Genomic DNA, 27,427 nt, shown 5'->3' with positions numbered 1-27,427 from the left:
AAAAAAAAAAAAAAAAAAAAAAAAAAAAAAAAAAAACCCTGCTGAAAGCAGCACGCAGAGAGAAACAAGCTTCCAACAGCAGTGGGCCACGAGGTCCATATTATGCAGGAAGACGTCCAGGTATCCCCAAGTAGTGGTCCACAGCACTCCTCAGCACTACTCTAACCCTGATCTTCTTCTATAGAGAATATAATAATCAGAAAAACAGGTGGGAGAAGATCAAGTTAGGAAAGGAGAAGCTTATTGAGTTATGAGCCTCTTGAGGGCAGAGATCGTGTCTTGTTCACCTTTGCACACAAAGAGTAACTGGCATGCACTGAGAAACGTTTGGTGATGACAAGTGAGTGACTTAGTGAAGCTATGGACTGAGGTAATTAAGTCGGCCACCATGCGCACATTCTCCAAATCCCCTCTTTAAAATTCTTTAAAATGAGAAGTATCCAGAGGGAGTAGGAAAAGCTTCCAGGCATAAGAGGGAAGATGCACAGGCCCTCCTGTCTCGGGCAGACTTACCGTCTCGAGTGTTTGGACTCAGGATTTGGGTTCGCAGCTCCTCCAGACTGATTCCCAGGCACCTGCAGATCTCCTCGGGGCTGTAGGGCTCCGGGTGAAGGGTGGCGTCTGTGACCAGCAGCATCTCCTCCAGGCTGATCCCTAGCTGGGCCTGCACCTCCTCCAACCGCAGGACTTTGTCCCACGGCAAGCTTTTGTGCTTAGCCAGGAGCTACAAGTTGAAACCAAGATAATGGTCAGTTTCCACTTCAGCATTTGATATGTCCTATTTTAATAGGCTAGATTCAATTTTTAGCTATTTGGTCATTTTGTTTTGTTCTTTTTTGTTTCCATTCAACCTGTCCAAATTCCCCACCATTGCTTACTGGGTTCAGATGTTTGGAATTAAACATGCCAACATGCCCGTATGGCACTCAGGCTAGTTGAGTAGCAGCACTGAAACACACACACACACACACACACACACACACACACACACTCAACTCATACCCCCACTGATTTTTCTTCCTGACAACACTTTTCCCTCGGGGCTATTTCTTTGAATAATTTCATTCTTTGGTCCCTATTCAGTCCATCTCTAATATGTCCTTCTATATCAAGTTTAGAGAAAACTACTTGAATCTCATGTGACCTGGATCCCTGGTTGCATTACAGCACTTCCTGTTTACTATGTGCCTCTTTGAAAATGGCTAATGAGTTTATGTATCTGGGAGTTTGGAGTAAACTCCCAAATTTCAAATGAAAACCTCATTGGTGACCTTATGAAAAATCTCTTCATTAGGTTGTCAGTAGTAATAGAGCTGTGCACTTCTCTGCCCTCAAGAAAAAGAGCTTGGCTTCCAGTTGTGCCCTGAGGCAGCTCTACAAGCAGGGCAAAAGACTTCCCCAGCTCCATCCATGGGACCCAGCCCAGAGTACATTTATTTCTCTTTCTCCCCAAACCACTGACAACCCTCAGAGCAGGTGACAATCAGGTTTAAACAATTCATTGCCTGGGTGTGAGGGCAGCAGGTGCAAAAAGAAGTAAGCAAGAGAATGGGAAATTTGTCTTCAAGGAAATGTGCATCTGATTTACTCTGCTATTATGCTGATGATTTGATTTTCTTTCTTTTCTACAGGAAGCAGGATTTACCAAAGACTGTTAAGATTTGTTTAGGAACACTCACTTCTAAAGAATGTTAATAACAAGTTTTCATATTCGTTAATCATCTTTTTAAAATCCCTGGCTCATGCATTTGAAAGAAGTTAATGATTTTAAGGCAGAACTAAGAAGAGAGACAATAGAATTAGGTTTCTATTCAATTATTTTGCAGAACATGGTGCCATATTTAAAAGACAGGAGGACCAGAGATTTAGCTAGGTGGTGACACCACCTGCCTTGCAAGCACAAGGACCAGAGTTCCAGACCTGGTACCAAAAAAAAAAAGGGAAAGGACGTGAGCTAAGATCTTTCTTCTGGCCTTGTTTGCTTAACACATTTAGTTAATGTTGATTAACAGTACTGAGCTGATAGCTCTAAGCTGATTCATTCACTCATTTACTGAATTCATTCATTCATGGTCTATATTTCAATGTATCTAAAAATAATTTCAGAAAATTTATAAAGACTTACATAATATAAAACAAAGAAATGCAATACATCTTATATGGAAAGAAAGCTGAAGTCAATAACACTACAAAAACACTTTCTAGTATAACATATCTATAATGCAACAAAAATAATAAACTAACATTGCTGTGTGATTTTAAAGGTATTTAAAAATTTCTCTTAATTTTCAACAACCCTGTGAGATAGGCATTATCGCTCCATGTAAGAAATGAGAGGAAAGTATTTTTCCAAGATTGCCTAATTAATAAATATCAGGGTTGGAAGGGGAATCCACAACCTACAGTTTTTTCCTGCTTCCAGGCCAAGTTCTCAGTCTCCCTGCAATGCTCATGAGTTCAAATCACCACCCAGATCTAAAAATGTATTTCGAAGCATGAGCTAAGGTTTGTGCTAGGAGTAAACATTCCAATGACTAAAAACACTTTGACAAATGGATTCCTTCTGGGAAGCAGAAAGGGAATGGAAAAACATCAGAGAACAGCCCTCTTGGTAAAAGTGGGCACTTTTTCTATTCGTTCACGCTTGTAGCACACAAAGTCCACATTCCTTGCGTGGGGTTGCTGCACGTACATGACACATCTTGATTCCTTTTTTCACCACCACCCCCATCTCTTGATCCTCTTCCTCTTTGAGAAAGCTCAAGCTCCCTAACTCCCGTTACCTAACGTATATTTTCCTTTTTATTTATTCTTTGGGTTCTAAGAGTCTTTCAGTCAGCTTGTCCTCACCTGGGGACTTGCGCTGTCGCCCGGAGCATGCTTAGCCCAGGCTGTGTGGCGCACGGCCCCGCGTGGCCGCGCTTCAGTGACGACATCAGCCCGCGCCCTCTGCCATAGCTGAGCAACCTGACGGTGGAATCGCACCCACACCGAGGGAGTCAAACAGGAAAGCCACTGAAGCTGTTAGAAATTTGGCTCGGGCAGCAGGAAGATAACTTGCAGATGAGGGAGGAGGGTGCCTACGACTGCTGTTGCTTAAAGACAGAAATTTGTGACGGAATTCTTCACCCGCGCGTGGCCCTGGTGCCTGGTCTACTTCACATGTGTGAGGCAGGGCTGAGTCAGGGCTTCCGGTCATTTCGTCATGAGTCCCTCACTCAACAGCAGGGTGAGGAAATCAGAGAAAGAAGTTCTTTGCAACATTCCCCGTCTCATTTTCACCACAGAAAATACTGAGTACACTTCTGGGAGGTTCCTGTGCCACACTATGTGGACTGGACAGCAGACCATGAGTGCTTCAAAAGTCGTGGAAAGAAGCACCAAGAAAAGGGCTGGGAGCCTGACTCAACTTGGCTTCTCTCAGAAGCAGTCCTGGAAATAAGACCTTGAGGACAAGGACATTGGCAAGGTGATGCTAAGAAGCTCTGACAGAGAAGCAGAGAACAAGGCCAACAGGAGCCCACTGATGTGTGCAGGTGAGGGACCTAAACCCGTATGTGACTCACCCAGGGCCAGGGGAGCTGGGGTGCCCATCAGTCCCGCACATCCTCACGGGGAGAATCCGCTCCCCAGGGTGTTAACTCACTGGTCATCCCAAAGCAAACTAAAATACTGAGTGCTCTCCTCCACCCAGAAGAGTTCCCAGTCCAAGCCTGGCCGGAGATGCCAAGAAGATGTGGTAGGGAGAGTGTAAGGACAGGGACCCTAACTCAGGAACCACCCGCCAAAGACCACCTGTTTTTTACTTTCTTCTTGCATTTAGGAACATTAACCTATCAACAGAAAGTACCAAGTCTTCTCACCACAGATCAGAGAAAGGAAAGGGGAAAAATCACCTCTAAAACAACAATTCATTCCACAAGCTATTTTTCACACAACAAAAGCATCTGTGGTATTGTTTCTGGTTATACAGTGTAAATCACATATGCTTATTGTAAAATTTTTGAACAACACATAAAAGTATAAAGCACCCCAAAAAAACCTTAAAATAAATCATCTGTAATCATTCCAATAAGCTAACTACCCACTGCCATTTTGATAACCCTCCTATCCCACATTTCTTTGTGTAAACCTACACACATAGTTTGGTATGAATAGGGCCACAAATTGCTCTTTTTATTGTGGATATGTTTTTATCTTCCCCTTCCCCTTGTTCCAACTACAGAGCCCTTCCCCAGGATCCACCATGGTTAGTTCTGCTGTGACTGTGCACCATTCCTAACCACTATGAACATATTCACCTCATTGACCTTGCCCTATCTTAGTCATCTTCGTGGTCATATTCTACACCATAGTTTTCAGGCCACAGAATCAGCCTGGCTTTGAAGACCAACTACAATCCTTCTTGACCTTAGCACAGCCTCTCCTTCCTCCGAGGCAATCCTGAGCATTGTGCTCAGGATTCCATCCATGCCTGATTCCTAAGAGATATGAGGGGAAGAACAGACGCTAAGTTGGCCTTCACTTCTCCACTCATTTATAAATAACAAGTCACCCATACCTTAATAAATCAGTTCCTTTCCCTTCACTGGGACAAATACCCAACACCCACAACTTAAACTTGGGGAGGTTTAATTTGGCTTACAGTTCTAGGAATTCTGTACATGGTCCATGGCTCCAAAGCAAGAACATCATGGTGGAAGGGCACGACAGAGGAAAGATGCTCACCTGATGACAGGAAGCAGAGAGCGAGAGACAGGGAAGAAGAGAGAAACAAGAATCCACCCTTCTAGGCCCCAGTTTCTAACAACACATTCAGTTACAAACTCTTTAATGCGCAAATCCATTGATAAGCGTAGTGCCCCACAATCCATTCACCTTCCACACACACGAGACTTTTGAGGAACATCTTGGACCCAAACCATAACCCTTGGCCTGAAATTCCCACAAGGTCAAATGAGGCATTCAATGGCTACTGCACACATTATCGTTAAGACTAAATAATTCGATAACACAAACACGTAGCACTCTGCCTGGCCCAGAAGCAATATTCCAGGAGAATCAAGTTTCCTTCCCTCTTGACATTCTCCTGCCTCTCCTATGAGTTCTCTCTCCTGACTCCTTTTTCTGTGCCTATAAACATATATAAATGTTTCCTCTCAAAAAAATCCTTAGACTCCATGACTCCCAGGTTCATAGTCAACTCTCTGGGCCTTCACTAATCAGTGAATGTGGCTTCCCAAAGATTTTTATCTCCAAAACCACTGACAAATCCACTGGTCTTCAGTCAGTCATCTTAATCTTTAAGAAATCAATGAGGACTCAATTACACAGTGATAAGCTGCCATACTGATAAATATGAGATGTAGAAGTGTTCTAGCTCATGAGATCCTGGAAATCTCATACTAATGATAGCTTAAGTCCTGAGGAAAATGGAAACCTAGCCACAGAGGGCCTTTCATTTCAAACCTTGCTAGGTCCAGTGATAGCTTCCCTTTTTACTATAACCCCGATACTCTCAGACCTACTTCTCTTTAAGCAAGTACAAACTTTCTGCTGCCAGAATAGTGTTTCTAAAATTCCTTGCTAACCACATTAATGGTTCCTCACTGTTTTCTGGACAAGCCTAGGTGATACTTACTTAGCATAGCACTGAAGCCCTGCCACAGTCCAGTTCCACAAATACACCAACCATTCCCCAGGTGGTCCCATACCCACTCATTCCCAGCCTCTGCTTTGCAACTTGCACCCACTGTTCTCTGAAAACTCAACACTAGAGCCCCAGCAGAATGCGCTTCACTGAATCAACAGAAGAAGTAAAATGGGCTGCATTCTTGAGTACTTGTCTTTCCTCTGATGAAATTCAAGAAGATTGCCAAAGCCCTGATAATCTTATGCCAACTCCTTATATTTTATCACCAGACAATGAACAGGTTCCATATTGACCACAAAGTGACAGAGTAATGAACGGCTCCTGACCAGGTGCCCCTCTAAAGAATCACTATAAATTCCCCTTCCAGTGTCAGAGAACCACATGAAGCTCTTCCTTTCCTTGCTTCACCAGTCACCACAAAGAGTTCAAGATATGCAAAAGCAGCAGCGTAATTTTTCTTCCCTCCTTGACCTCCCATGATACCACTGACTTCACGCACTCTTTCCCTCCATACAACAAAAGGATGCTCTCTTTTATAGACAAAAAATATTTCTGGAAAATTTAAGCCACTAAATATGTGTAAAAGTTTGTGCTCCTGAAAGATCCCTGGACACTTTGTTAATTTAAGAAAATAAAAATGTGCCTCACTTAAAAGTATCATTTATGCAAGTAATAATTATAAACCTCTACTGAGTTTGCCTTGAAATGTTTTTAATTTTTCTTCAAATGCTCTACAAGACTCTGATTTTTAATGACACTAAATCAGGTTTTGAAAGCTGATGGATAGAGAGAGGCAGAGAAAGAAAACTTCAGAATAGAAGAAAATTATGAATATTAAAACAAATAAAAAGTACCTTAACTGGTTTACTGTGTTTCCTTGTGCAAACGAGATATAAAAGGTGCTTAATTTCAGAAAAGCCTTTTAAAAAGCTAAGAAGAGACGAAAAGTGTTATTCATTACAAGTTTGCCCTGTGGAGTCGTTCTACCGTCTCATTTTCAGAGCTACCCTGCTTAGTTGTTCCCCACTGACACTTTGTTAGGCTGGTCTGGTAACAGGTTTATCACACCAAGATAGGTTTCTTTTCCTTTTTTACATGAGGATTTATTTCTTTATTTAAAGAGACCATTTTCAAGTAAAAATAAATTCATTCACATGTTGCCAAAAATGGAACACAGTACAGAGAAAACACAATTTAACAAAACCTCAGCCTCTCTTCCTAAGCAAAAGTATTTCCCTAACATCAACATCTCTGGGTGCAGTCCCTGTGAGCAGTTTTAATTTATATTCCTTTGTACAGAACCTTGGATTCCACTGATTTGCAGTAAGTAACAAGTGTGTAAAACATTCTCCACTGTAACAGCCTTTCATTTTTCTTTCTTCCACAAAATTATAATATTTAAAGCATTGTGTTTTAAAAGCCGGGCGTGGTGGTGCATGCCTGTAATCCCAGCACTCAGGAGGCTGAAGCAGGAAGATCGCTGTGAGTTTGAGACCAGCCTGGGCTACATAATGAGTTCCAGATCAGTCTCAACTACATAGTGAAACCCTGTCTAAAAAAAAAAAAAAACTAAAGCATTGTGTTTTATCTACATCATTTGAGAGGAACATATGTCAAAAAGCCAAATTCAGGTGCCAGTTTCATGAACAAAGTACCTCTAAAATGGGAAAGTACAGCTAAACTCAAAAGACATCCTCAAGAACAAAAGGGTCTGGAGTGGGTTAGGACCTTCAGCTACTCATGCCTCCAAAATAGATGCCTTTTGCAAGTTAACTCAAAAGATATTCCCTACATGTTGGTAATTCTGACTACCGAGGTTCAGTCCCACAGTTGTATTCCTTGTCTTTTTCTTGCCCTGTGAAACATAGTAGTCATGCCACAAAACCATTTCCAAATCTCCTGCTCCTTTCAACTCACCTGTGCATCTGGGAGAAGACACCTAATTGCGTGATCAAACTTAGAGAACAATGTTGTATATGTCTGTGGTGTCCTCAGGAAAGCAACTCTTACTCATCAACCTCATGACAAAAAGTCAACAAGAGTAAGCCCTCAAGCAAATAAGACACTAATCTCTTCCATCTCCTGAAAAGAAAGTCTTTCCTAGAGGATAAAAATTCATTTAGCCCTTGTTATTGAAAAGTTTACTGCACTACTACTCCATGTATGCACTGATTTGATGCTGTGAAGACGTTAATGTTACCACATCTTTCTTCATAACCTTTAGAATTATCTTAGTGACTAAATTCCAAATTTAAAATATGTGGATCTTGATTTGAAAAACAAATGTACATCTCCAAGTTTTCCACAAACAATACAGCCTTTTACTTCTCTGCCTCATACATGTCTATTCTCTCCAGCTTCACAACCTCCGGGGGTGGAAGTAAGAAGAAAACTACTAAGTCAGAAGAGCTAACTATACCTTACACATCTGCTCAGGGGCTAGGTCAGTGCTGAACACACAACAAGCACTTGTGAAAAAAGTGTAACATGAAGAAGAATAAATGAGGCAAGGTAGGTGAAACAGAGAAATCACTTATTTATCCAACAGATGTGTATCCTGTGCCCACTTCAGCCCAAGCACTACAGCAAGCATTAGGGATATAAGAGCTAATAAGATGGGGCTGGGGCATAACTCAGTGGTACAGCACTTGCCTAGCATGGGCAGGGCCATGGATTCAATCCCTAGCACTGCAATAAAGGAAAAGGAAATCTGAAAAGCTTGAAAAAAAAGTTAAGATGAACAGAATCTCAGCTCTCAGGTAAATGAAATCTGAAAGAGGAGATGAATGTTAAGCAAATAACTGTGGTAAGTACCAAAACTGAGAAATGCAGCTTCTATAAAGCACAAAGAAATCCCTACCTTAGTTCAGGGCTGGTTTTCTTTAGGGACATTTACTGACACTTCTAGGAGGGCTGGGAAAAGACTGTCCCAGGCATGTGCAAAGTCCCTGGGCTAAGAGTGAGTTTTGGGGCTGGAGAATAATAAGAGTAGGGGATGTGAGGACAAGAAGAAGGGGAAGTATAAAGGCCTCAGATCTTACTTATGGCTCTAGATGGGGATGAAAAGTTTTTACTTCAATCCAGTGAAATAACAAACTTCAGAAAGGCAATTAGCAAAGGGATTGTCTGACCAGATATAATTTTCTAAACAATTATTGTAACTGTTATTTGATGAAAAGGCTGGGTTTAAGGTGTGAACATGGATGAAGGGTGGTACTGGATTAGTCCACTAATTGGTTTATCATGCACCACCCAAAAGGCTTGTAGTTTAGATAAGATAAAGGCAAAAGAAAGACTTGCTGCTGCCTGCCTACCCTGCCATGGACTGTTTCTCTTCTGTGATGCCATGCTATCCTGCTTTGGAGCCAGCTGACTAGGGACTGAAACCTCCACAAACTGAGCTGAAATCAAACTTTCCTCCTTTAACTTGTGGGTGTTGGGTATTTTGCCTCAGCAACGAAAAAAATAACTGAAATAAAAGGTATGGGAGAAAGATTGAATTCAACTTGAACATGCTCATTTTCATAGGTCTATGATTTAGTAAAGCAGAGATGATGAATATAAAGTCTGCAGCGCAGCCAAACGTTTCAAACATTTAGAGATGTTCACTAGGAATTCACCAGCACAGAGCTGGATGCTAAAGCTACAAGATGGCATTAGATCAAGAGACAAAAGAAGAAAAGAAAGAAAAACTGAAAGCCATGGCCAACATTTTGAAGAACACATCCTAACTTAACTCTCTGCTCCCTATACATATATGTCCTGAACGCTTATAAACATCCTCCTGCTGTTGGGTATACAACACTACTACTCCATGAATACTTCCTAAATAAATTAAGGCTTGACTGGCAAGGGTCTTTTCAGTGTGCAACGGAGACCTGCCAAGAACCCTTCTTTGTATTTCCCTACCAGGTGTGAAGACAGTTTCTTTCTGGGGCCAAATTGAACCACACCTGTATTTGTGGGTGACCCGCAATAGCCCAGTACAAAAATAGTGCCTCTTAAGGGACCAAGGGAGTGAAGACCAAACAAGACCAGCTGTTGTCAATCCTCTCAGTTGCCCCCCGTCTTTCTCCACCTGTAGACCTGACCTACAGCCTGTGCTTCACAAATATAAACTGTCCTCTTTCCTTAGTGCCACTGTACAAGACTCAACCGAGAAGTCCATATAACTTCCCAAGAGTTGGGGGGCAGAGGACATAGCCACACCTATTGATTTACCTGTTCCCTGTCTTCAAATCAATTTACTCTGTACCCAAAGATCTTCTGTTGGAAAGTTGCTGCCAGAATGTTGCCTTAAAATATGGGGAAAACTACAAACTAAGACAGAATAAGCAGGAAAAGGACAAGAAAAAAGGTACTTCCCATTTCTTGAGTGTGCCACGTTCCTACCTTTGCAGCCAGCCGACACTCCATCACCCGGATGTTGAAGTGGGAAGTCGCTGCTTTATTCATTTCCACACAACTGTTGGCGATCACAAACACTGCTCCACTGGGAAGCTTCACATCAGTTGCCCTCAGAGGATTAAATTCTATCAACTTGGCCTATTGGAAGACAAACGACAGATGAGATACGATTTGTAAGGATTTGAGAAATGTTTAAGCATTTATGTACTTATTTACCTTACCAAAGTCTTCCTTCAAACTGCATTCATTCATTTAAATATTAAGTATGGCATCCAGGCACTGGAGATAGAATAATAACCAAGACACACAGTGTCCGGCCCTCACAGAGCCTCCAATCTGGTGTGAAAGACAGTAGACAGACAAATACATCTCCAAGTTGTATGTGTTGCGATGAGAGAATAGGATAGGGTGCTGAACAGAAACTTAGTTGAAGTTCCTGATCAGATACAGCCTAGTTAAGATCTCCTGTGAAAAAGGGAAATCTGACCTGAATCGTAAAGGATGAGTGAGACTTTCTTTTCTCAAATAGGGTGTGGAGAAGAAGAAAGAGCATATGCATGTCCACAGGGTACAACATGGGGTGTTCACAGAGGTTCGAATACGGAAATGAAGCTAAAGTTGGGCATCTGGAGAGGAAGTGACAAGGGTTTGGGCTGGAGGGGTAAGCTGGGGTCAGTGGCAAAGGTCTTCGCAGGTCCAAGGAATGTGGGTGTGGTTCAGACTCCACCCCTAGTTTACCTGGCCATCCGGACTCTCACCTTCATGTTTGTTTGTCAAGTCTCCTTCAAACCCCCAGAGAATTTTCTTATTATTATACCACACTCCCTTGGGCTTCACGTCTTTGGCTCAAGGGAATCAGCGATAAATACACCTAATAAGGAGTCCAGGTGTTCTTGGAAAATAGCCAAGTCTGTAGGAATGTGATGAAAAACTAAGAAAAGATCTTAAATAAATGTCTATTTCTATTTTAGAAATGGGCACTTTATGGGCAACAACTAAAACCTCTACTCTGCCAAGAGGAGCTGGTGGCCAAAGGGAAGTGGTATACAGCAAAAGAATTCACTCCTGGCTTACTGTGAACATTCTTTCTCCCACCACTGAAGCCCAAAAAATGTTGACAGAGAAAAATGACACCAAAGAGTAAATTATAAAACGAGGGGTTATGAATATACGTGGTAAGAGAGCTGACATTTGGGTTTAAAACCAACATGAGCGTATGAAAATGCCAGGAGATGAAGTGATTGAGGACAGGAGCAAGAAAGGAGGTCCCTATAACTAAGAGTGGAGAAATCTTAACTATGAAGACAGGAGAAAAAATAAACAAGGTGTAATAGTGATCGCCTTGACTTACAAAGCAGTGGGGAAATAACATCCTACAACAGAGGTCATAACCACCATGCCGGGTGTCCCAAAGCCTTCCCCTCCTGAGAACTGCCCCCAGCTGTCATTTCCAAACAGCTCTATGCCACGTACAGTTCCTTCTTCCGCAAGAAAGGATATGGACTGGTCCATGCCTCCTCCTTCAGTACCAATATAACGCTCGCTCTTGGTACAGATTTCTGCAAGTTCCACCTGAAAAAGGAAATACTGATTTGCACTGTAAATGTCATCATAATCTATTTCTCATCTATCTCTTATTCCAGATATGACAAATAGGTTTGAATTCCAGGGTCAACTCTGATCAATTAATACCAACTGCCTGGAGCAAAGTGTTAACAGGACTGCAGAGGTCCATAGAGCCAAATGGGAAAGCATGCCAAGATTGGTTAGAAGCTCTTCAAGGGCTGGGGATGTAGCTCAGTGGCACAGCACCTGCTTGGCAAGCTCAAAGTCCCAAGTTCGATTGCCAATACCAAAAAAAAAGCTATTGACAGGTATGGAATGAGATGCTGACTATGTATGCTGTTTCTGACATCCCTAAAAGACTCCAGAGGGTGGGAAGTTTCTCCATCTCTGTCTAGACTGGTATCATTCCCTTTTGCCTCAGCCTCCTTTGTCTCCCAACCCTGGACAATTCCACAGTCTTCCCAAAGCCAAAGCAAGTTGCCAGTCCAAAAGCAACACATATCTCTGACATCTCCATTAAATGTAAGGATAGAACTTCTCACCAGATGCATCTTCCTCCAACTAAGAGGAAGAGGCCCAACGGATGAACACAGTCCTAATCCAAATTGAAGATCTCAGAATATGTGCCGAAGAATCTTCAATGGCTCCCTACAGACAAATAATTTAAAACTCTTCAGGCTGGCATTTCAAAGCCTTCTGAAATCTGGCACATTAAACGGTCTTGTCTACTCTACTCTTCGAGGTAGATATATCTTCTTGATCATCTCAGGCTCATTTACGTTACTGGGTGTTGCTTCCTGTCCTCTTCTATGTAAGTCCTATTACCACTCAATAGCTGGCTTATTGACCCATTGTACAGGCAAGTCATTGGGCTGCCACTCGATTCTTCCTTCATCACGCAGGGTCTCCCACCATGGCATCCACTTTCTCTGAACCCCTACAACACTTATAGTTAGTATCATCTATTTCGACTATTCATCCACTCACTCTTCATTCATTCTTTTAAGACTCTACTCAGGCCCTTATTTCTCACTTTGATTAATGAAGTTCTGAAATACATACTTTAATCTTCACCTGCCTTGTTGGTTACCAATGCCTAATACTCACACTTAGCATGGTATACGAGGTCTTTGATGACTTGACCCCTCCTCTCCCACCACTAGTCCCATAAACCTAAGCACTAGCTACCAGGAGTATGGAGCAAATGCTGATCTGCCTCGCCTCCCAGTGCCTTTATAAGAACACTTTTCTGCTTCTTCCACTCCACTCGCACTGCTCAACAATACACGAATCATCTCCCTCTGGAACCCACACCACCCAAACTCACACCTGCTGTATGATTTCTCCTCCACACTCCCTATTTATAATTCGATCACTCTTTTTGAACCGTGCTTCAAGTGTGGGTTTACTTTTCTCTCCTTCCACCAAGCTAAAAGAGCCATGGAGCTCCTGGCTTACTGTCATTCTACAGAGGAGGGCAGCGAGGTTTAGACACAGAAAATGGAAATGCAGGAGCCTGGATCTGAGCCTGACCTATCTGACTCTAAGCCTGTGTTCCTCTAAGGCGGAACTCTGATTACTTCTTTCAAAATGGAGACGATGTAACCCACTCTTCACTCCATCAAAGGAGTGTGAGAAAACAGACAAGAACTGCCCTAATTTGAATATTCTCCGGCTTAAGAATAAAGAAACTAAGAGCATTGAGGGTTTTATGCTTGTTATTTTTTTTTTTTACAAAAAGAAAAAAAAACTCTTGATATGTGGTAACAATTGCATACAATAACAGAAATAAGATGTTCATTTCCCCACACCTGCGTGGAGTGAGAACTCCACCTGTAGCCACCCGCTGCCCTTCCCCTGACCTTCACCCCACTACCAAAGGCAGGAAGCTCAGATGGCTAAGAGATGGGAAGAAAGCAGGAACAAAAGTGCAGGAAAAAAAAATCTCCAACCGCATCTGAGGAAAACATGCTTTGGAGAGTCGTCAGAAATGAGTCAGACCCACAGACCAAGCCAGCAACGCACAACCCCAACTCAGAGCACCGTTCATGGACTGGCCCGTGCGGAAGAGGATGGTGAGCAGAGAGGATGCCTGCCGCCCTGGCAGGGCCTGCCCACGCCTCTCCTGTCCCTTGGGCCACTGGAAATGGAGCCCTAAAATACCCTCCAATATTATCATCAGACAGAGGCACTCGCAAAGCCACAGAGTCCAGACCCCACGCAGACTTCACCAGGTGAAATCTCAGTCCCCGAGAAAGAGCAGCTGTCAAGACTCACAGCGGAAGTGAAGTATGTGGAACACGGCCATGGGACGCTAACCACAGGAGGGCAAGGCATCAGGGACGCCAAGGCAGAGTCACCGCTGTACCTGATGGAGCCGAGGCTCTCCTCCTCCTCCTCCCCCTCCTCCTTCTTCCCCACCCCCCTCACATGCGCGCGCGCACACACACACACACACACACACACACACACACACTTGCACACACGCACACAACCTGACAACGCGCATGCAACAACTAAGAAGGCGTTTAAGCCCTTTCCATGTTGTTCTGTTTTCTTTTCTTTTTGGCAATATCATGGATGGAACCCGGGGGTGCTCTATGCAGCCACCGAGCTACATCCCAGCCATTTTTTTTTTTTTTTTGAGACAGGCTCATTAAGTTGTCCAGGCTGTCCCTGAACTTGTGATCCTCTTGCCTCAGCCTCCCATGTAGTGGGGATTACAGGCTGGCACTGCCACTGGCTCAGCGCATACACCAAGCGTGCCAAGGCACCCAGGCACCACCAAGCTAGTCTGTCATGCTCTCTTTCTCTCTCTTTCTCTCTCTCTTTCTCTCTCTCTCTCTCTTTCTCCCTTCTTCCAAAATATTAATCTGATGATCATCAGGGAAGACACTTTGACTATATGAGAAACTTTGCCAATGTCTGTGGCCAGACAGCAGTGTTTCTTCTGACTTCTGCCCACCAGGCAGTTAGGAGAGACCTGATATCTCCCACGGACCTCCTTTAGCTACTGAAGATATTTAACGAGTGATTCTCCTACAGCAGCCTGTGAAGGAACCGCATGGAACACTACCCTCATTATTGAGCCTCCAAGTAAAAGGAGAAATAGCAGAGTTAGATTTAATGGTCACCGAGCAGGGCTGAAGATCGACACGTGTGCTGCATAGCTAAGCCTGAATATTTACACAAACACTGGTAACAATAAAGACTCGAGATATTAACACAGTGAGTCCACCTGTGTCTAGCCGCATTCCAATGAGACTGTCGAGACTAGAACTCCAGAGGAAGATGCACCTCTCTGAGTGAGAACCAGGCCTGTAGGAAACCTAACTACACAGAACACAGCTGAGATAGAACCAGACTGGCCCTGCCGGCCACGGTAAGTGCAAGACTCCAGACAGGAAGGACCCAGCCCTGTTCAGTCTTTCAATCGGGTGCCGCAGCTAGGTGAACAGGCCGGCCTCGCCCTCAGGGAGATCATGATGCTGTTGTCCTCCAGTGAAGGAGTCTTCAAAAGGAGACTGCTGTGCGGGACTTGCCTGTCCCCCACTGTGCCCCCGTGCGGTATGAACCACATCCAAACATTCCTGCGCACACTGCTTCTCGTGGGGCTCCCCAAAAAGCGCCCCTGAGAGGAACTGGGGAGGGACAGCGGTGGGGCCGGGGTACTCCTGCCGAGGGCACTCCACACTCGGGGTCACCATGATGTAGTTTTGCCAGGCCCGGGGGCCAATACCCACCTGTCCGCTGTGAGCATGCCCTCTGTCTGCTGATTACGCCTGGGTATCTTTGGGAAAGGTGAAATGTTAATGGTCCTTGTGACTTTTCTTTCCTGGGACTAGTTCCTCCGTGTTCTCCTCCTACACTCCTTCTCCACCCTAACTTCCAAAATGCCCACCTGCCCCGTAGGTGGGGCTGTGTTCAAGTTCCTCCCGCAATCGGCCCACCGGCAAGTAGGCGTCCAGCCAGGCTGGTCCCCAGATGGGTCTAAAGGAGACCAAAGCAGACTCATTTTGTTTGGTAACAGAGCTGACAATAGAGAAAAATTATTATTATTACAAAAAGTCTGCCCTCATTTTAAAGAGAGAGAGAGAAAGACTATTATTTCTTCTTCACATCTCTAATATGCAGAGACGTGACCCAAAGGAACTATGAACTTTACATTTTTTTCTTACTTCAAGGAAAAGTTGTCTAAGGACAGTGGTGGCCAATTTCCAAAGTAAGCACAGTGGATACAACTGACCCTGGTGGTTAAGGCTGAAAAGTTCCAGCAAGGATGTTAGTGCAGAAAAGAAAGAGTTCAAAATAGGAAAACAGGCAAAAACTAAAGACTCTGTCCGCAAACCCTGGGGAACCAGGGTTCAGTGAGCCAGGCAGATGCCGCCTGCAGCACTCTCTGAGCTGCTTGGGGAGGGCACAGCGCCTTCCACACTCAACACCAAAGAGGCAGATGCCACCCATCAGGCACCACCTGTGGGCTTCTAGGAGGGACCGGCCTTTGACACCAAGGCAAGGCACAGCACTGCCCACAAAATCGTGAGGGTTGTAGACACAAGGAAACACCCGGGCCAGGCTTCTCCAAGCCTCAGTCGCTGCCTCTCATGAGTGCCTCATACCGCTCAGCTTTCTCAAAATGATGACCTTGCACGTACAAGCATGTGTGGCAGGACTGCGATCACACCGACACAAATAATCAGAGGACACGCGAATGCACTGCTGCCCCTCCGGTCATCTCCCACCTCGCCTGCACGTCTCACCTGGGAAGGGTCAGAGGTCACCATCTTGGGCCCCTGAGCCTGCTGGCCCATCATTTGTGTACATGCAGACAGGACACACACACACACACATTCCACAGTGGGAGCAAGGGAGCGGTGCTTTCTGAGTCTTCACAGCTTTATTTTCTCCTAGGCTTAAATAAAAGAAAAGTCCATCTCTCCAAATGGCTGGGAACTGGGAGGTTTTTCCCACTGTCCACCTGCAAACACTCGTCCCTCCCACAGAGCCTGATGCTCCTCGCTGTCCCACAGCCCATGGTGACTGCAGCAGCGAGCCAAATGCAGCAGTGCACGCCTGTGATCCCAGCCAGCACAGTGAGGGGCTGAGGCAGGAGGGTAGGAAATTCCAGCACAGCCTAACAGCTTAGCGATTTAGTTAAGATCTGTGTCAAATAAAAAATACAGGGCTGGGAATGTCGCTCAGTGCAAAGACCCTGGGGTTCAATCTTCAGCTCAGCAAAATAATACCAACAGTAGCAGTCTGTACATTGCCCCAGACATTATTCCAAGCATCATAATATCCAGGTACCCCTAACAGGGAAGGGGCTTCAGGGCTGGACCAGGAGCCAAAATCCAGGAGCCCCCAAATCCAAAGCCTCCCCTTCTTACTTGTGTCCCACTAGCACAAGTATCTGAATCCCTTTCATTGTTCCAAATCTAAAGGAAAACAGGAGGGGCTCATGGGAGGGCAGCAGACACACACACCAAGGTAACTCATCGGGAAGAGGGAGAGAGGAGTGCCCCAAAAAATATGTGCTGTGGGAAGAAGGCAGGAGACAGAAACCTGGCCAGAGGGATGGAATCAGACAGGAATACGACCCAAGTCACTGCTTGGGCCTCCAACGCCTGTGGTGAAGGCTGCTGTCGCTTCCTTGGCTGATGAGTCGCTTATTTTGGCTCTGACCTCCCGAAAAACGCTAAGTAATGATGACAATAATGGAGGGGTGGTGGGCCTACTCTCTGGGCCGATCGGCCAGGCCGGCTTGGAGCTGCCCACTGTGCCCCTGGGGTCCTCCCTCCATCCTGCTGTGTCTGGGGCAGCCCCGGCCCAGCCCACAGTTCAGAACCAAACTACTGGCATCTGACTGTCACCCAACCTGGCCCCTCTGGAAGAAGGCAGGTAGAGGGGCATTCAGCAACTGATCGCTGTGCGCCCCCGCATAGCAATAATTCCCATTAACACCTGGCTGCTCTCCTAGTATGGACCCGGTGCTACAGTAGAGACAAAGCAACGAGAAAGCATGACTCCCACATCATCAGGTACACAACTCAGGGACACGTTTTCTAGGGGAAAGAGTCCTCGCAAACCCGAGCCAGTTCAGAGACTTTCACAAGTGGGAGAGTCTTTGGGCTCCAGAAAGGGCAATGCTGTTCAAAGAGTTGATACAGGAAGCCAGTTGGTTCACTGAGCTGTGGGCAAATGTCATGGCAGACACATCTCCTGCGGGTCACTGTTATACGCGGGGGTGTGAAATTGGTTTCTGGGTGGCTGCACAGGTTACTTTCCTTCCTGTTGTGTTTGGTCCCCATCAAAACTCCTGTTGAGGCTTGGTCCTCAGTGGTGTAAAGGTATTGAGTTAGCAAGACCTTGAACAGAGGCATCTGTAGTCATGAAGGGCTCCCCATCTTGAACTCCGCAGTGTCCAGAACCGTGAGCTAAATAAACACGTCTTTATACATTATTTAGTCTCTGATACTCTAGTATAGCAAAGGAAAGCATACCAAGTCAATTACATCTTTTCTCTAAAAAATCCACATGAGAAACTTACTCTAAAAGTCAGCATCCTGGGATATTGCCTCTTCCAAAGAACTGAAATGATTCCTCGGTTTTGATAATGAGACCTATATAACTTCGCATGTTTCCCTTTTTAGACTGGCTTCCAGGAACCTCAGTAAATAGGATTAAACAAAACTGCTACTTTAAGTGATTAACAGTGTATTTTCTTTCCTCTTTCTTTGGCCTTGGTTTTCTACTTAAGTTTATTAAATATATATTCTTGATTGCATAATTCCTAGACTTTTCCTTAAAGAAAGCAGATGAGAAGCTGGTACAAGTAAAAGAAAAAATGGAGACATAACAGGCATCAGGTGAAGTCATGTTGACAGAAGTGGTGATGCAGATAAGTGTGGTGACTCAAGCCTGTGATCCCAGATTCTTGGAGGCTGAGGCAGGAGGATCCCACATTCAAGCCCAGCCTGGACAATTTGGTGACTTAGCATGATGCTGTCTTAAAAATTAAAAGGGGAAGAGTGAAGCTATAGCTCAGTGTGAAGGTCCTGGGTTCAATCCCTAGTACTGCAAAACCACCAGGGGAAGGAGGATAGCAGGCTATTTTCCCTTGCTAGTGAGAATCTTAATATTTTACATTTGCACATGAAAACATTTTACAGTCACTGGAGCTCACAGAATACTCAAACATTCAAACGATTTTTGTTCTATTTGCCTTTTCTAAAAACGGAGCTATTCGCACCATTACACAGAGCTGTGGTCTAGGTGTGATCATTCCCAGAAGGAGGTATGCTGGAGGACTGGTCTCTATGGTGGCAGACGTGAAGCTGGAAATCTTAAAGGACCCGGGCCCGGAGGGGAGTATTTAGGTCTTGGGGTGTACATATATATAGCTCTCTCCAGACCCTGGTCTGTCCCTTGACAGTGGTCATCAGGAAAGCACAAAAGTCCCTGCATCTCTCTAGCTGCCAGTGCCACTGTGTAACCTCATGCATGCGCTCCCAACAGAATGCGTCTGCTCCTCGCACATGCGCTCCTAGCACGACACAGCTACCCCGCTGCGCCACATGCAGAAGTGCCTCCTCAGAGTGGAGCCTGTGCTTGGGTCTTGCTCTTGAATCTGCAGAACTGAGAAAAACAAGTCTCTTCTTTACAGACCCTGCCAACAGAAACGGACAGAGAGACTTAGGCTTTCCCAGGCTCCACGATCATCTCCGCATAGAAAATAAGGGACAGAAAGAGGGTCGCTGCTTGTCACTTGCAGCTTGCTGATTGCTGCCTTCTGCCTGCCCTGCTTTGACATGAACTGTTTCTCCTCTGCAGTGCCCCTCTGCCACGCCACCCTGCCTTGGAGCCAGCCAACTATGACCTGAAACCTCTCAAACCGTGAGCCAAAATAAACCTTTCCTCTTTTAACTGAGTGACAGAGAAAAGTAACTAAGACAAGCAGTGTTCTCGATGTGCTGTGTTCCTCTGTGCTCTAGTTTTTGCCAATACTCTACCACCTGCATTCATTCAACTATCAGGTATGAAGTACCGACTACCAGGAAGGCATTCCTGTGGTTTCTCAGGCTGCCGTGGGGGAGAAAACAGACCAGAATGCCAGAGCCTCAGAATGCTATACCCACCTCACCTTTTCAGAGCCCCATCTCCAGGATTAAACTTGAGGAGATAGTCTTCTAGGAAACTTTTCCTGCCTCCTGGAACCCGAGTTCCTTAGCCGCACACTGCACTGTGACATAAAACACTCTTACTAGCCTAGCACATAATTAGTGCATAATGGACATCAGCGGTGATTACTGGGCAGCCAGATATCGATGTCCCCCACCTGAGGATTTTATATCTGCCAAGTTCTCTGTCTGTAATGCTCTTATCCTAAAATGTCTGCTCAAATGTCATCTCAGCTGACAGGCTTTCCTTTGCCTCCCCTAAATATCTGAGAGCCCCAGCTCTTTTCTGCCCCACACGCTGATGCTTCTTCAAGGCTGTGGCCACCTTGCATTATCTATTGACTTGATTTTGGTTTCCCTCTTGACTCCCACAAGATCCATGAGAGAAGCTGTCATTTCAGCCCGTTTCACCCAGTGCTTAGGACAGAACCTGGCACATAGTCAGTCCTCTATAAAAATGCTGCAGAATCACACCTGAGCAAATGTAGTTCCCTGCACTGCAGTATTTAAAGAAGGAACAAAGATTTTCGTTTTTCAAAGCCAAGGGCACTCTGCCACTAAACTGTATCCCCAGTCTCTTTTATTTTTTATATGAAGGCAGGGTCTTGCCTCCTGAGTGCTGAGATTACAGGTGTATACCACTACCCCTAGCTCAAAGATTTTATTGTAATCACAATACTCAAGGTGAGAGCGAGGCCGATGCTTGGTTGTTAAAATTAGAGAACATTTTAATACATTTTAAAAATTCTTTAATATTCTATAATGAGAGAACCTTGCTTTTGCAATAATAGAAACACCTTTTAAGGACTCTACAGTCATTCCTGAAGAGATTGGGGGAAAACTGGGAGTTATTAAGAAATGCATCTGTGCACATTTAAGATGGTATGCTGTTTCCTATTTGCACTCATAGCTGTGAACATTCCCAGTATGTGACCTAGGCTTCAAGACTCAAACTCACACTTGAAAACTGTTTTCTCATTGCTATTATTTTAGTTCAAAATTTATCATTTTTAACTATAACACTTTAATTAAAAATAAGAAGATTATAATTAAGGGTGCAAGAGAGGTTTTCCCACCATCAAGGGTGTTGGCACCTTCAGGACCTTCTCCAGGAGCGGTAGCCAACCTTGTATCTCATTCCATCACCATCTCCCTTCCTGACAATGTAAGGCATGAAGGATAAAACTCAGCAAGTTCAAGTGTGGGGCCCATGAAAGACAGACTTTATCAGTACCATTACTATAACATATCTACTAAGTCACCTATTTGGAGTCTATTACCAGCCAGAGGGAACCCAGCACCTGGCACAAGGGCTAAAGCTAAGGATAGCATTTTAACTACCAGTGTGGCACACAGATGCCAAACCAATCACAGGAGAGGAGAGAGATATTGGTGGATCAGTCCTACATGAAACAGAACACCTCTCTAAATGTGGGTAAGTGATTAAATCATCTGGATTGGGCCTAGTTGTAAAATGATAGCATTTCAAGTTGTTAAGTTAAAAAAATGTACTCCCACTATTATTGTTAATATTATCACCAGGAAAATATCATGTTACAAATGAGAGAGTCCCTTTTTTAATTCAATTAGGCACCAGACTGTATGATCTAAATCAGTTGTGATTTGAGTCACTGGGGATCCAAAGATTCTAAAAAGGATAGTCTCTGTGATTAAAAGCCTTATACTAGCCCTGTATTTGTCAACTTTCCTGTTCATGGGACAAGGCAGTCACAACTTGAAAGAGGAGAGGTTTAATTTGGTTTACGATTTGGGGGATTCAGTCCATGGTGGGCTGGCTCCAAAGCAGAAACATGGTGGAAAGGTTTGATGAAGGAAAGCTGCTCACCTCATGGCAGCCAGAAAGGAGAGTGACAGGAAAGAAGAGTTGGAGAAAAGAAAACATCCTTCCAGGTCACAGCCCAAATATCCACCTCCAGCCAGCCCCAACTTCCTAACAGCTCATTCGGCTATGCTTGCATCCATGGGTCAATCCACCGATGAGTACAGTAACCCCACCATGGTCTAGTCACCTTCCAAAGGCCACACCTCTGAACATATAAAACTTTTGAGGGACATTCTAGGTCTAAACCACAACAGGCCTAGCAGGAAACATCTCTGCAATACAAAATGAGGAGTGCTGTCATATATCAAATGCTTTAATCAAGGAGCAGGAGCTCCTTAAACCATCTTCCAACTCCAGATTTATGCCACAGCCACATAAGAGCGCACTAAGTGTCGCAGGTGGTCCCCAGTGAGCAAACACATGTGAATGGTTCTGAACCTGACAAAACAGCTACTCCTTGCCTCTGTCTTTTCTTTACTAACTACATGACCACAGAAACCTAAAAAGATCAGATGACACCCTGACTTCTATCAACACCACCCACCTGGAAAGAAAAACGACAAAAAAGGTTCACACACACACACACACACACACACACACACTCACACACACACACAAGAAAGCAGGCAGATGACAGGCAGCCATGTGCCCTTAAGGCAGGGTGCTCTTAAGACCACCTGTTCTTGTGGAAGCTCTGGTGCATGCCCAACATTCGTCCAGACAGGCTGCAGGGTCATTTCTGCAGTTATATATACTGCTGATCAACTTTCAATCCAATGTAAAGGTTTAAAGAATTAACCTCATGTAGTATAAACCCCTTAAAAGATTACAATAATTAGAGATACAGAGATATGTAAATATTTGTGAGACAAACCAAATTTGTGTTGCCTGGTATTCTCCTCAGACTCTGCCCATGTCATTATACTGAAATGTGATATATACAAACCCTGGAGCGCCACAAGTGAGACATGTGACCTATGCCCACAGTGACAGTTTAAAATTACATTTGCTTTGGTTATTTTTATGTCAGACATCTCAAACAGTTTATTCCAAGCATAGTACACTGTGCTTCCTAAACAAAGCAATGGAGGAAAGCATAAAAATAGTTAAGTCACAGTGTGACAATGAAGCTTTTTAGTCCTTGAAAAAATCTTGAGAATTTGTGACTTTTTAGTCATCAATATTTTCATTCATTTCCCAGATATGCATTGAGCCTTGTACAAATTAAAATTTAGTAGAATACAGTATTTCTGTCCATACCTGTTGTAACAGAAAGCTCACCTTTATAAAAGGGAATTTATATCACATGCCTAAACATGGGCATTCTTTTGCATAGGTGGCAGACGTCCACTTATCTTTGTATAAAAAATAAGAAGAATAAGAAGTACAACTAGAGAAACAGAACCCATATGATGTGATTCACTGAGGATATTCATTACAATATTTTTGGGAAGAAGTTAGTCCCAATCCAGTAATAATGCAACCATCTGACAACTTCCAAATTGAGGAAATTTGACCCCCCCAAAAAAAGCCTGTATTCTTTAAAAAATGCCACCTTCATCAAAGACAAGAAAAGGCTGAGGAATTGTGCTAGAATAAAGAAAACTACAGAAACATGACAATAAAATCAATGTTTGTTCCCCAAATAAATTTTGTATCAGAAAAAATTTAAAAGACAGAAAAAGCAAACAAAAGAAAATAGCCGGAAAAGGCAGTATTATTGGGGCAACTGGGAAATGTGAGTGTGGGCTGCATATTAGATAATAATAGGGCAGCAACGTTGAGCGTCCAAACACGACAATTACATCGTGGTTATCCTGAAGGGTACGGGCTTGGCGAGGAGACGCATACTAAAGCATTCAGGGGCGATGTTTGCAATGACCTCTCAAATGGTTCAGGAAAAAAGTAGAAAGATAAAGCAAATGCAACAAAATGTTCACGGTATTCACTGCCTGTTGTTAAACAATTTAGGTGTATTTGAAGCTTTCTCATAACAAAAATTTCAGTTCTATACCACCAAGCCATTTCATTGTGTTTGTCCCAGGGGTGTGTAAATGCGTGCCCAGAAGAGAAAAAGACAAGAGGGAGACACAGAGATTTAACAGTGTGGACAAGTAACAGATCTACCCCAAACACTGAAGCAGATCAACAAAAACTTCCAGATATAAAGGCATTCTGCATTAAAGCACAGGTTTCTATGAATTATTCCTAGAGGAAATTTACAGATTTTAAATTGTTCTGGTAAATTTTCTGCTTCATCATCACATGTTTCTTTCCAGGTTTTAGAAAATTGTTATCACTAAATTTAAGACTTACATCCTTAATTGAAGAAATAAAATATTTATAAAAGCTGACAACGATCATAATATTTTAGTTATGAAAAGAAACAAAACCTATAATATTATAAAAATTAATAGAAGCATTCTCATCTCTTTCCAGGGAAGAGTCCTTCACAGGATGTAATGTCCTGACTGCTTGAATTTTTGTATGTACCTTACAAAGCAGTAATATAATTTTATCAGAAGAATCTTAAATCATTTCTTCTCTGAATATCCCATAACCACAGGAATCACGACCGATTTTACCTTCCCTGTGACTTACGTACATTATAGGAGATTATAGGCTTTGATGACCACACATACAGCCCAAAGGCTCTGCTTCCACTTGATTTAAATAAACACAGCCCAAATTAACAAGTGTTTAATAGCCTGGCATGGCTTCTGATGTGGGATATTACCCAAGACCTTTGAAACAATCGCATTTTATTTGCGTACTTGGAAGAATTAAATCAGCATATTGATCAAAGAGTAACCTGGGTGGCACTCATTAAAATCTGTCATTTGAAAGTGATTCTCAGAACATGCCAACCCCTTCTGTGTGCTGTGAGACCAGACTGGCAGGCACAAAGCAGGGCACACAGTATTCACATGAGTTTTCTGAACTCCTGCTCATTATAAGAAATGAAACCAAACAGGATTTTGATAGAGTAGTCCAACCATGTGGGATAAATTTTAGAAAATGTTAATTTTGCCACTCAAAAACCTACAAAACAAATCCTTCCTACTCTGACTCATTCCTTAAGAGATTAATTTTTTAATAATTAGAAAAGCATTAGGAAGTCTAGCTTTCACATTACTTATTGTAATTATTATGGAATCTCTCGTCACACAGTGGAATGATGGCTAGGGACATATGATGGAGTTGTGAATAAGATAAAGGCATATAGAGTATCATACTGGACAACAAAATGAGATTCTATCATAAAAAGTAGGTAACTCGAGGCAACTGGCAATATGTAAGCACCTAACTCTAGTTAGAAGCAAATGTCTGGGCCTCTCAAGCCAGCTGCAGGAGAGAAGCATATTTTACTAACACAATGATTTGATTGGAAAACCCAAGAGGCACCGTTTTTTCCTGTCCGATTTTGCTTTTTTCCCGAATGCTAACGCTATAGCCTAAACACGGCTGTCTTTGATGCCCTGGGCTGCACGGGAAATGGCATTCCTGCCCTTGATGTTCAGTTATAAGCAGAACTGCTATGAATCCTGAAAAACAGGATTTTCCTAGTGGGAAACCCAGTTGTTTCCAATTCAGAAAGGCTTGCTGAGCTACCATTCCCACTGTTCCTCCTTTCGCTGCCTCACTCCGAAGTCCCACAGGAAGGAGAGAGAAGCCCATCTTCTGCTGATACGCAGCAGAATCAAGAACACCTCCAAAGCGTATTGCCAGTCCCCTCCAGAGGGAAACTGCGCAAACCAGCAGAGTGGATTTGGTCGGAGAAGAAGGTTCAAATGTTTACTAATACACTTAGGATTCAAGGTCACTTCCTACATCCTCATGTTATTAACTGCCTACAACACTTCTCACTTTTGTGACTTTTTCAATTGGGAATATTTTCTCATTCAAGCCTCCCTTCTTTTCATTCTCTGGCCTCATCGGATAATGGAGAGCAGCCTCTGTCATGGTCATTCTTCGTCACTGTTAGGCTTCATCCTCCCCAAATAAACCAACTCTGTGAAAGCACTTTTTGCCCATTTGCCCCCTCCCTCGCTCTGTCTCTCCCTCAGGAGTACAAGCTCCTTGCCTACTGCACAGCTGCAGCCCCCAGTCCAGAACAATAAACAGTGTTGAGCAGAGGAGCAAAGAAAAGCAAAGTTCTATTACTGCCTAGTCTGTTTTGGTGCCTGGTATTCCTGAATCTCAGGATTCGAAGGAAAATCAAAAGGCTTGCAGTGACGTTGGCCTGTTCACTTCCCAGTGGTGCAGAAATGCCTTGTCTGCAGAGGAATTCTACTTCTTACTAATGAAGTGAGAACTGCAGACTGCTGGCATCATCGTCACCTTATTATAACGTTATTCTCCTGATGATAACTATCATCACAACACACTGTGAGTAAGGCCCTGCACATAGGACATAGTATCCTTACAAGCTTACCAAGGGAATCTTATTGTCTGAATTTTAAGGTAAAGAAACATTTTTGGGCTGGGCCCCGGTCCACCGCCAGAAGGAGAGCCACGCCTTCTCCTGCCCCAGCCACCATCGCTCCAGTGCCAGGAGGTAGCCGTGCAGGCACCCCTGAACCCCCATAACTCCCCTACCCCACCCCCACATGCACTCTCAGACTTCCTGACTGTGCCAGTCTTTGGACCCACTCTGCAGAGGCAGAGGTGGTCATCAAGGGTTTTTTTCTGAGTTCCCAACTTTGAACATCGTTAAAGAAAGGGCATGGGAAACCTTTAACAGAACGGTGTGGAGTTCAACCATTCAGAAGGTTGGAGAACTCAATCTGGGCCTTGCAGTCCAAGGTCAGTCTGCGTCATGGGGTTCAGCAATCAGCTAACTGAGACCAGGGGTCTTGCATCCTCGCTCTGTCTGAGCCATTAAATGGTAAATACACTATATTGAAATTTTGTTCACTGCAGACATGTTCTGGACTGCTTCTTGATTTCAATTTAATTCAAATGATTTAAGGGTGACAGACTAGTGACTACCACAGGGGGTCAGTGTCCAAGTTGTGCTTGATCTTAATGTGTTGCTGATTGTATCAGTTGGAATAAAGCATTGCGGTTGATTTGATGAGCTGTTTTCTCTGATGTTATGAAGATGAGAATGTCTGTGGATCGTTAGAGACACAAAAGCTAGGGCGTAACTATATCAAGAAGATTTGGGTGATAACCCAGAGATTAAACCAAGGACAGTCCGACAACAAAAATAAAAATGAGAAAACACTTAAGCAAGACACAAGGACAGACTTTCAGTTCACCAATGGTAAATAGTAGGGAAAATGAGGATTAAAAGGCCAATAGTGAACCACCAGGACACCCTGAACTCAAAGCAGAGGAAGTAACAAAACAGATAAATCAGGCTCTAGAAAAATTCAAAACAGAAATAATTTCCCAGATAACCATAGAGACGGTGAGCAAAATGGAAGTCGCGATTCGAGACTCTAGAGTAGAAACTGACAAAAAAATAGATGAGCTCAGGACCACGATAGAAGCCATGAAGGCCCAGCATAAGAAAGAAATGGAAACAATAAATGCCTGACATAGGAAAGAAATGGAATCCACAAAACAGATTCAAACAGATATCCAGGAGACGAAACACTCTATTGAAAGTGTATGCAACAGAATAAAAGAATGCGAAGATAGGCTCTCAGATAGAGAAGATAAGATTGCCATCAGTGACCGTGAAAAGAGAGGTCTCTTAAAAACAGTAAGAGATCATGAGAAATCGATCCAACAACTCCTAGATGATGCAAAGAAGAATAACACGACTGATAT

General features: G+C 43.7%; 1 protein-coding gene across 8 annotated transcripts in view; it reads right to left on the bottom strand.

The window, feature by feature from the left end:
• Positions 1–27,427, bottom strand: part of Galk2 (galactokinase 2) — a 108,750-nt gene that overhangs the window by 41,955 nt on the left and 39,368 nt on the right. For 7 of the 8 annotated variants that reach the window (XR_002025873.2, XM_010638446.3, XM_010638454.2 and 4 more), the window contains 3 exons: positions 11,534–11,632; positions 10,046–10,198; positions 514–724 (listed from right to left, as the gene is read on the bottom strand). Coding sequence is in view for 7 of the 8 variants with exons in the window: in XM_010638446.3 (XP_010636748.1) it covers positions 514–724; positions 10,046–10,198; positions 11,534–11,632 (463 nt within the window). In the remaining variant the exon portion in view is untranslated. The remainder of the gene's footprint in view (positions 1–513; positions 725–10,045; positions 10,199–11,533; positions 11,633–27,427) is intronic. The other variant, XM_019209742.2, reaches the window with a different exon arrangement.

The sequence above is a fragment of the Fukomys damarensis genome, unplaced genomic scaffold (genome assembly GCF_012274545.1).
Source record: "Fukomys damarensis isolate Sample0158 unplaced genomic scaffold, DMR_v1.0_HiC HiC_scaffold_17, whole genome shotgun sequence".
In the NCBI taxonomy this organism is placed as follows: Eukaryota; Metazoa; Chordata; class Mammalia; order Rodentia; family Bathyergidae; genus Fukomys; species Fukomys damarensis.
Note: the sequence above shows the minus strand (reverse complement) of the source record. Positions and strands in the feature narration are given on the sequence as shown.